Source organism: Alligator sinensis, unplaced genomic scaffold (assembly GCF_000455745.1).
Source record: "Alligator sinensis unplaced genomic scaffold, ASM45574v1 scaffold735_1, whole genome shotgun sequence".
NCBI lineage: Eukaryota > Metazoa > Chordata > Crocodylia > Alligatoridae > Alligator > Alligator sinensis.
Window position 1 is genome coordinate 327,864 of NW_005842639.1, and position 10,127 is coordinate 337,990.

The 10,127-nt window shown below is 60.4% G+C and overlaps 1 protein-coding gene across 1 annotated transcript; it reads right to left on the bottom strand.

Annotated features, from left to right (window-relative positions):
* Window positions 1–1,333: 1,333 nt before the first annotated feature.
* On the bottom strand, window positions 1,334–7,616 carry LOC102368467 (gonadotropin-releasing hormone II receptor-like). Its single transcript, XM_006033513.2, has 4 exons — window positions 7,110–7,616; window positions 3,877–5,218; window positions 2,896–3,100; window positions 1,334–1,943 (listed from the first exon to the last, which is right to left on the bottom strand). Exons 2-4 carry the CDS (start codon window positions 4,597–4,599, stop codon window positions 1,447–1,449), a joined length of 1,425 nt encoding a protein of 474 aa, XP_006033575.2. The 5' UTR covers window positions 4,600–5,218; window positions 7,110–7,616; the 3' UTR covers window positions 1,334–1,446.
* Between the last annotated feature and the right edge of the window lie 2,511 nt (window positions 7,617–10,127).

Genomic DNA, 10,127 nt, shown 5'->3' on the forward strand with positions numbered 1-10,127 from the left:
ACCCCAGGCTCTCTGCTTTGTCCCCAGCCAGGGGGGCTGCTTCCTTGCTCGCTGCTCTGGCTGGGAGGCCACCTGGCCACTGCCCCCTGGGCTGACTATGGAAGCTCATTGGGGGCACTGGTAGCTGTGCCTGGGGTCTGCAGCAGTCCCGTGGGTGCTGTGACCATCCCTGTACCATGGAAGGGAGGGGGGCTCTCTCCAGTTGCCTGTTGGGAGCTTGTTTCCTGTCCTGTGATAACGCATGGTGCTCACAGGAGCCCAGGGAGTGTCACAGGGCAGGTAACCCCGGCCCCCCACCTCAGTGTCTGGAACTCATCTTGCCTGGGACAGCCACCCTACTCTGACCCCCATGCTCCCCTCTCCCATGTACAAGTCCTGGTTCCTTGGCTGAGTCCTGGGCTGGAGGGGTGAACAGTGGGTACTGAGCAGTGGTGTGGAGGATTGGGGTAAAAAGCAATGTGCTTCCTTGTGCACTGGGTGTCAGCACTGCCTCTGCCACCAGGCATGGCTCCGGGTTCATCCCCTTCTGCTCCTCACCCACCTGCCCCTGAGCCAGCTCGGCCTTGCCTTTGGACTTGGCCCATGAGCAGAGGATCTTGGTTCTGCTGAGTCCCTCTCCCCCTGTGTGGGGACACCTGTGCCATGCTTGGACCTAGCCCCTGGAAATCACAAATCTGGAGCAAGCAGGGGCTGGAGACTAGCATTTGTTACGTCCTGTAACCTCTCCTCCCTTCTGGAGTTGTCTCACTGGCACCTAGTGGTTTGAAGTCCTTTGGTTGTCCCTGGCAGCTGTACATCAAGAAGGCCCCTGAGTTTGTAACTGCTTGAGACTGTCCCATGCATGGGTAGTTTCACCTCTGGGTAAAACACCCCTGGAAGGACCAGTCTGCTTAGTGACTGGTCTGAATCGCAACCAGTGGCAACTTCATACCAAGTTGTTTTTTGGGGGTGTGAGGAAAGCCAGTTGAAGGACCCCTTGAGAGCAGCAGGCTGGGTTCCTTCAGGTGTTCTGAGGCATAGGAGGGGAATGGAAACCCCCCAGCACTTCTCCCACCCCTTTAAGAGATGGGGAAACTGAGGCACAGAGTAGCAAGGTTGTCTCCCAAGGCCTCCCAGTGCCAGCCAGGACTTGAACCCAGGCTGCCTGACCTTGGTTTGGGCCTTTGTGCTGGCAAAGACTTTGTAAGGGCTCAGGCTTTTTCTCTGCATCCCACCTGCAGCCCCCACCAGCCAGGAAGCTCTCATGGGCAAAGACAACAGGGTGCTTGGGCTCCCCCGACAGGCCTGCGTGGCACTTGGGTAGCTGAGAAAATAATCCAGATTTATTGCTAGGTGTGCAAGTGATGCGGTGACAGCCCTACTGGTTATCTCTGAGAGGTGCCACTTGATTGTTCCTCCTCAGCCGGGAGGCAGCTATGAGTCCAGACCAGAGATGCCAAGGTCCTATCACATGAAACTCTCCATCATCCTCCTCCGGCACAGCTCGCATCTCTTGCTGGGTGGGGCTGCGCCCGCCGTCACCTCCATCTCGTACTTGCCGGAGCCCTCGTGGCCCTCACCAGCTCTCCGGGTGGGCACAGCCGTGGTGGAGATGCGGAAAGAGCCGGTCAGCATGGAGGCGGCCTCGGGCTCCTTCCCACGACGGGTGCAGCGGCAGGCGCGCCAGATCTCCCTGCGGAAGTGCACCGTGAAGAGCCCGTAGATGAGGGGGTCCAGACAGGCATTGAAGAGGCCAAAGAGGAAGAGGATGTGGCTGAGGGAGGGCGGGACCTTCTCCCGGGTCAGCATGTCTGGGGAGAACCAGTACCAGATGCCCAGGAGGTAGTAGGGAGTCCAGCATACGATGAAGGTGAAGACAATGACGATGGACATCTTCAAGGTGCGCAGCCGGGCCCGCGGGATATTGTTGTAGGAGCGGCGGAGGTGGATCTCCTGGGAGGAGACTGCAAAGGAACGAGGGGAGGAAAAAATGGGCAGAGAGGAGGGTCGCGTCTAATCCGACTCCCTGCTCAAGGCAGGATCAGCTCTGTCAACTATCCCAGCCCAGTGTCTGTCCAATCTGCTCTTGGACCCCCCAGGGAGGGAGACTCCACTGCCTCTCTTGGTGCCTGTTCCAATGCTCAGCCACCCTCGTAAAAAGTTCCTCCTCCTCTCCAACCTCAGTTTCCCCTGCTGCAGCTTGAGGCTATTGCTCCTAGTCCTGTCTCCTGTGGCCACAGGGAATAGCCCAGCTGGGTGCGCTCTAGAATGGGGTGAAATGAGAGACAGGATCCCCGCGATGGGGACCAGTTTTCCCCCTTCCTGACCCAAGCCCCCACGGTCACTGCAGCTCATGTTAACCAACCCTGGGGGCAGGGGGACGGGGGGAGTGGCAGAGGACTCTCTTCACATCGGTCATTGCCTGGGGAACAGGAGAGCAGAGCTGTGGTGGGGTGATGTGGCACGAGGGTCTGAATCACGGCCCCAGTGCTGGAGGAGCAAAGGGGCTGGTTTCCTGAAGCTGAACACTGAGGCCTGGCTTTACTTTCTCCTCTAAGGGAGCTGGGACATGGATGGATGGATGTGGGGGAAGAAAGAAAGGGAGAGAGCCCAAAGAAAGAGAGAAAAGAGCAAAGACAGGAAAGAAGAAAGGGAGGGAGAAATGAATGCAAGGAACAGAGAAATAAAGCGTGAGCAAAAGGAAGGATGAGTGCGACTGATGGAAAAGACAAAGGGAACAGAGAGCCAAAAGAAAGGCCTGCAGAGATGATGGGGAAGGGAAACTGAGGCAAGGGACATGCCAATGCATGCAGACATGTACAGAGATGCACACACATAGCTTGGTCCTTGGCACCCATGTGCAGCCCCAACTCCTCCCCCGCAGCCCCAGTACGGCGTCAAGTGGCACTGGCTCACCGCAGGCTTTCTTCATCTTGCCCGAGATCTCGAGGAGGATGCGGGAGTAGCATAGCACCATGATGAGCAGGGGCAGCAGGAAGAGGCAGGCGAAAGTGAACATGTTGTAAAGAGTCTCCTGCCAGTGGGCGCTGAAGCTGCCCACTGTGGCACACTGGATGAAGTAGCTGGGCTGGGACCGACTCACCGTGTGGAAGACAAAGATCTGGAAGAGACGCCCCGCGGGCCCCCCAGGCTGGCAGTCAGCTCCACATCCCCAGGAGGTCCAGCCTGTCCCACCCCCCTGCCTCTGTGTATACTGGAGCAGACCACTGGCCCCCAGCCCTGCTCCCAGCCCATGTTGGACCAGACAGGTCCAGTGGGTCCCACATCTGTGCCTCCTTCCTATATCAAGAAAGACCACGGACCCAGCAAACATCCTAGCTTGTCAAGATCCAGCCATGACAGCATCCGGCTCATCCCATCTCACTCTCTTCCCCAGGGAGATGCATCTACCACAGCCTGGCATACCTGGATCTTGACCATGTGAGAACATAAAAACTGCCACAAACTGAGTCCATCTTGCCTGGTCTCTGGTGTCACAGCAACGGAGAGCAGATGCTGAGAGGGAGGGTGATCTGGGTCTCACCAGGGTGTTTTCCCCTGTTCCTCTCTTGCAGCCTCCAGCACTTAGGATCTAGGAAGCTCTGGTGCAGAGGCCATGCCCCTCACTCCCATGGTCAGTAGCGACTGATGCCCCTTTCCTCCATGAATGTGTCCAACTTCTTTGTGGATGTAGCTATGTCATCACCCCCTTGGTCCACCTAGTCTGGTACCCCCATGTCCTGCCCACTACCCCATACACCCATATTCCATCTCCGGCCTTAGGACATAGGGCTACCCATACTCCATCTCCGGCCATGAATCTAGTGCCCCCCACTACCCATACCCAAAACCATTGGGAATCTTGCTCCCAGGGGCAGCCCTGATGTCCCCCCCTACCTGCGGCAGCGCCAGCAACACACTGAGGCCCCAGGCTACGCACAGCATGGCCTTGTTCTTTTTCTTGGCGTCGCCCACGCCCAGCGGGTTCAAGATGGCAGCCTGGCGGTCCAGGCTGATGACCACAGTGACGAAGGCTGAGGCATACATGGCCACCAGTTTGAGGAACATGAGGGCCCGGCAGGCCACATCACCTGCATACCACTGCACGGTGATGTTCCACACCGCGTCCAAGGGCATCACTACAAAGGTCACCAGTAGGTCGGCTGCTGCCAGGTTGACGATAAGGATGCGGACGTGTGGCCTCTTGCGGTATTTCCGCGTGACTGTCCAGAGCACAGCGATGTTGAAGCAGGCAGAGGAGAGGAAGAGGACGCAGGTGATGGCCACCCGCACCTTGGCGGCGGTGGAGAATGTGGGCAGCAGGAAGACCTCCTCTCCTGGGATACTGGCATTGAACCCACCACTGGCCAAGCTCCCTGCTGTCACCTGGGGCTCCCCACAACTCTGGTTCCCTGCCACAAGTGAGCCCAGCTCAAGCATCTCCTCAACCCTCGGACAGGCAGTGGTGTTCATCTCAGAGGCACATCCTAGCATCCTGCCTTTGCTGTCTGGAGTTGTCCCTCCCGCTGCTGGCACTGCGGCTCCAAGGAGAGCAAAGTGGCAGGGATCCGTGGTGCTGACTCTGGCTGGTCCCGGGAAAGCCCTGCTACTCCTTGACATCGGCAGGGACGGGGGTCCTCGGGCATGTTTTGCTGCTTGAAGGGAGACGTTGGGATACTGGGGCTGCCTGCCGTACCCTCAGTGGCATTTGCTCCTGGGAGCCAGCAGGGACCAGCTTTGTCACGATAAAGTTTCCAGAGTCTAAGTCGAGTCTTGCTTTTCAGCCTCCATCCACACTGCACCTGGGGGCTCTGTCCAGGATGTGGAAGAATTAACGAGCTCCCCAGACAGAGTCTCGCTGGCCGCCCTCCGGAGGTAGGTGCCTGGACATATTTCCCAGGTGAAGAGGCTTTCCCAAGCTCCTGTGGTTGAATTGAAGCCTTTTGTGGGGCATCGGGTGTAGGAGACAGGTAGCCTCTGGGCTCAGCACAGTGCCAGGCTGGAGGTTTTCCCTCCAGGCTGCAAGATGTTGCTTTTTTCCAAGGGATTTTGCTCTGTGTGTCCTCCCCAGGCTCCTCCTAACGCAGCCTCTGTGACCCCTAGCAAGCTTGCCACCTCCATGGCCCAAGATATGGTGATGCCACATCCAGCTGGGTCATACAAGGAGGCCTCTGCTTCCCACAGGCCGTGTCAGTCTGTCTCCTGTCCGTGGACAGCTGCGGCTGGCAGCACCAGGCACCTGTGAATGAAGCAGGAATTTGCATTAGCTGCTGGTTTTCACCAGCCACAAAGTCCTGTCGCGCAGGGGGGGCAGTTCATGGCCCACAGTCTGCTGTGTGATTGCAGCAGCACCGGGGCCCCGAGAGGTGCCAGAGAGACGTGGGGCCTCGCTAACTGCAGCGGCCTTGACATTCATCACAGCTCTGGCTGCATTCTCCCCAACCCCAGGGGAGGCTTCGCACCCATGGGTACGCGTCTGAGACACCCCCCCAACCCGCCCAATCTCACACAGGCGGCTTGATGAGACACCTGCAGCCACCCCCGGCCCCAAGCTTGGGTGGACACCAGGCCCCGGGAACCCCAGCTCAGACAAGGCTTTCTGTCACCCCCAGCAGCTGGTGCTGGCCCAACACCCCTTCCACGGCCAGCTGGGACAAAGCCACTGCAGTCATTAGTTTTCGTGCCACCTGCAGGAAAGGCCAGACCCATTGCTCCGCAAGGCTGTGTGCGAGCTGCGCAGCCCAAGGTCCCTCAGCCACCTCGTCCTGACCCTACTGGGCTATTTTTAGCTTGTCTGCGGGAGGACGTGCCAGGATGATTTATTGGCAGGGAAGAAGAGAGAGGAAGCAGAGACAAGAAGCAGGGGCTGGAGCTCCTTCCAGGTGCTCGGGGCCAGCCGCATGCAGCTGGCCAGAGGCTCCCTGGGGATTCCCACAGGGAGGCCTCCAATCTCGCTGGGGTGGGGGGTCCTGTCTCCAGAGGGGCCGATGCTCAGGTCCATGCAGCCTCTCTGGGGCAGAAGGACCAGGACTTCAGGCCAGTGGGGGAAGGATTTTGGGCTGGGGGCTCGATTCAGCCAATTCGCTGTGGCCAGGGGTTGGATTTGGTCTGTCCGTTCCCTGCAAAGCAGGCCTGTTGCTCTGTGGAGGGGAGAACCCAGCCCCCAGGGGCAGGGAAAGGGCAGGGACGGGGGGCTGGACCTGACCACAGCAGCCCCCTGGATTTGCCCCAATCCCCCCCTAGCATGCAGACCATGGGCTCTGTTCAGCTTCTCGGACCCATCCAGGGGTTGGGAGGTGGGTTCCCAGGGCAGCCACCACACCCCCAGTCCCAGTCCTATCTCCCTTCCTGGTGCCCCTAATCCCAGGCTCCCTGGGGCAGGCGCTGCACTGCTCCATGCCTCAGTTTCCCCACTCAGATTGCAAGCTCCCTGGGGCAGCAACTGTCTCTGACCTCATGCCACAGCCACCAGCCCTGAGACGGGGGTGGTGGCTGCAGGGGAGCCTGGCCCTGGGGGCACCGCAGAGACCTCCCCTCTCAAGCTAGGGCACTCTAGGGAGCTGGGCTGCATGGGGCTGTACCCCAGGCCCAAGCCAGGGGAGCGGTGGCCAGTGGTTAGAGCAGGAGAGCAATGAGCTTGGGGGTCCTGGCTCTGAGCCCCAGCTCTGGGGAGTCAGGACTTCCACCCGGCTCCAGCACAGGAGTGAGGTTGAATGGTAGGAGCTGGGGGGGCAGGTCCCTGCCTGCCATGCGCTGTGCCTCAGTTTCCCTGCCTGTAGTTGGGGTGGGGCGAGGCTCAGAGGAGACCCTGCTTTCCTGGTGTTGGGATGGGGTGGGGGTCCCCATCCTGATCCGGCACCCATGTAAAGGGCTCGGGGCAAGCGGGGAGGGTCATAGGGTCCCAATCCTGATCCGGCGCCAGTGTAAACGGCTCAAAGCAGGGTGGGGGGCGAGTGCACGGGTCCGGATCCCGACCCGGCGCCAGAGCCGGCAATGCGGGGCGAGCCCGCGGGCCCCGATCCCGACCCGGCGCCCGTGTAAACGCCGCAGGGCTGCGGTGGCGGAGCAGAGGACGGCCCGACCCGCACCCCCGGCCCGCGACGCCCCTCCCCGGCTCCAACTTTCCTTACCGGCCCGCAGCCCCCGCGGCTGCCGCAGGTCCCGGGGCGCGGAGCGCCGGCGTCCGCAGGGCACTGCAGCGGGCGGTGCGGGGCGGGCTGCGGCCGCCGCCGGGGGCTCTGCGAGCGGGATGCGGCCCGGGGAGCCGCGGCCGAGCGCTGCCCTGGGACGGGTCTGACCCCGGGGAGGGCGACCGGGAAGGGTTAAACAGGCTGCCTACCCCTCCCCGGCTGGTAGCCCGCTGGGTGCCCGGGCACGAGTGGGGGGCGCGAGCCCCACGCAGGGCTCGAAGACACCCGACCTGGCGGGCAGCAGTGAGGGGCCGCCGGGGCTAGTAAGGCGCTTACCTTGAAAAAGCTTCTAGCGGCAGCACTGGCCAGGCTCCCCGGGCCCCTGGGGTCTACGAGACCTCAGCCAAATCGCCTCCTACCCCCGCGCCTCAGTTTCCCCAGGCACAGCACTGCGGCCCGCCCCAGCGATGGGCTGCAGGGTCCGCCACTGCACGGGGAAATGCTAGACATGACGACCAGCACTGGCTGTTTCCCATCAAGCCCCAGCGCTAGGATTCAGGTAGGAACGGCTCCTCTCTCTCACCCCTGGGAAAAGGGGTTGGGTTGAATGATACAAACCCAGCCTGGACTGCTACTATCGGGGTGCCAGGTTTTAAGGGTCCCAGGATCTGAGGCTGGCAATAAGGCTGCTACAGGCTTCTTGACCTCTTTCCCAGCTGCTGAGCCTGACCACATGCAGCTGGAGGCAGGGTGATGGGCCAGCTTCTCAGCCTTTGCTGGGCAGATGGGACAAGAGGCCCAGAATGGCCCAGTTCAGCTTTGGAGCCACAACACCCCCCAGATGCAAGCTCTAAAAGGGCCTGGAGGTCCTGTCTGACCTTCCCGTTCACCCTGGACGGGGCCCAGGATCTTGGGTTGGGCTGAACAGTCGCAGGCAGACACCAGAGGATTCGGTCCAGTGCTAGGGAGCAAAGGAGCTGTAATCTTGACCTCCCTGCCCTTCATCTCCTGTCCCCTGAGCATCACTGCAGGTTGGCCCCGCCAGCTCTGAGCCTTGTGCACGCAGGGGATTGACTGTTTGCAGTCCCAGAGGCTGGCTGATGGAAAGCTCTCAGGCTAGCATCTGAAACACCTCAGGAGGAGGTGCTGTTTCCCAGCAGCAGAGACCAGAAATCCCGCAGTCTGTCTGCAAGCTGAGAGCTCCCACGGATAGACCAGGAGGACATCTGCCAGGAGCCAGGATCTGGGGGGTTGCTCCCTCCTTGCCACCACTGTGTGAGCTAAGGTCCAGCCTCTGGACCTACTTGGGCCCCAGGCCTGGGGAGGTGGGGGTCCCTCTCAGGCAGGGGGTGAGTCAGAGCCAAGCACTTCTGCCGTGATGAATAAATCAGCAGGACAGTGAATAATTCATCCGTGTTTTGCAGCCGCACGGCTGCCCACTTCAGCCAGCGTCAGCTCCAGACCCAGAGGTCCTAGTGAACCATCCTCCCAGCGCTCCCAGCCCTCTGCTCTGACCCAGGCCTGAAAGTCAGGAATTGCATTGGCCTTTCCCCAGCACAGGAGAGGTGTTTTCCCACAACCTGGCTCGGGAAGAATGTGGGACTAGGAGCCCGGACTCCTGGGCTCCACTCCTGCATCCAGTGGGGGCATGAGCTAGAAGACAGAGCACAGGACTGGGGCCAGGACTCTGTGATTGTGGTGCTGGATCTGGAAGGGAGCGGCGATGTTATCAATAGTACCCAGGGGGAGTGGGATGCTATTTCAGTAGTACCCAGGGAGGGTGGGGTGGTCCTGGACAGGGCCCTACTGGAACCTGGAACAGAAACCTGGTCCTTACCAACACTCCAAATGGCTCCTAATCTAAGGACCGGAGTAGAGGGCAGGGCACCAGCGTTCCTGGGTTTCTTCTCCAGATCAAGGAGCATTTCTAAGGCGGGGGGAGACGAGGACTAGGAGCCAGGGCTCCTGGGTTCCATCCTCCCATCTGGAGGCAAGGATTTCCTGCAGCACAGTCCTGGGAGCCAGGATGAAGGGCGTCTGTTCCCAGCTCTGCCCCTGACACCCTCCAGGCCGGGATGCAGCACTCACCTTTGGTAGGATTCACAACTTCCCATCTCCCGGGTGCTTGGAGGCTGTATCTATTCAGCTCTGGCTGTAACAGAAGCACCAGGGATGTTCCTTCCAGCCCAGCCCATGACACTCGGACTGTTTCCATCCACCCTTTCAATGTCACCAGCAGAACCCACCTGCCAAACCCTTTCCTTCACTCTGCTGGGTCATTTCTCTCCCCAGCAAGTCACAGCAGAGATCCGAGACCTCATGAAACTTTAATGCCCTGCTTGGCTGATTCTCTTCCCGGGCAGGAAACAGGCTTGGGGACATGGAGAGGCTGAGCTCAGAGGCATTAGCAAAGGTATCACACCTCTTCCAATGCAGCTGGGCTCTCTGGGCTGACAGAAGGGCTTCGGCGTGGAGCAGGCAGGAGGGAGGAGGGTCCAGCGGAGAGCGCGGAGGAGGCAGCCAGCTCCTGCTGACTCATCGTGTCCTTCCTCCCTTAGCATCAGCAGTGGGGAGCTCCAGGAGGGACCCCGTGATTGGCAGCTCCTATCCCAGGATCTGGGGGAATCAAGGGGAAACCCTGGCTTTTCCACAGCTTCCCACTTTCCTTTCCCCAAGGTGGCACAAAACACAGGGGGAAAGCACAGTATGTGAAGCCCTGCCCTGTGCTGCAGGAGCCCTGGGGAACCTGGCACTAGCACAGCATAACAGGGGAAAGCCAACTCCCCAGAGACCAGGCTCAAACATGGGGCCAGGTGCCCTGCTGTCCCTTATGCTAAGCCTCCAGCCCTGGCACGAGCCATGGATTGAGAGGGGCCTGTTGTTTTGTTTGCTCCTGCATAGCCCTGCCTGGCATCTGCTGCCTCTGCACCCGGGCTGCTGAGCCGATGTCCAGACTCTGCCCAACTTCCTCCCACTCATGCAGGAGCAAGAAGCAAGCACATCCTGGGTTAGCTGGAC

Coding starts and splice junctions, on each gene's coding strand:
- LOC102368467 (XM_006033513.2), bottom strand. CDS start 4,599: ATGTCAAGGAGTAGCAGGGCTTTCCCGGGACCAGCCAGAGTCAGCACC. Junction 3,101..3,876: donor TGTTGCTGGCGCTGCCGCAG/GTAGGGGGGGAC, acceptor CGTCTCTTCCAG/ATCTTTGTCTTCCACACGGT. Junction 1,944..2,895: donor CAAGATGAAGAAAGCCTGCG/GTGAGCCAGTGC, acceptor GTTCCTTTGCAG/TCTCCTCCCAGGAGATCCAC.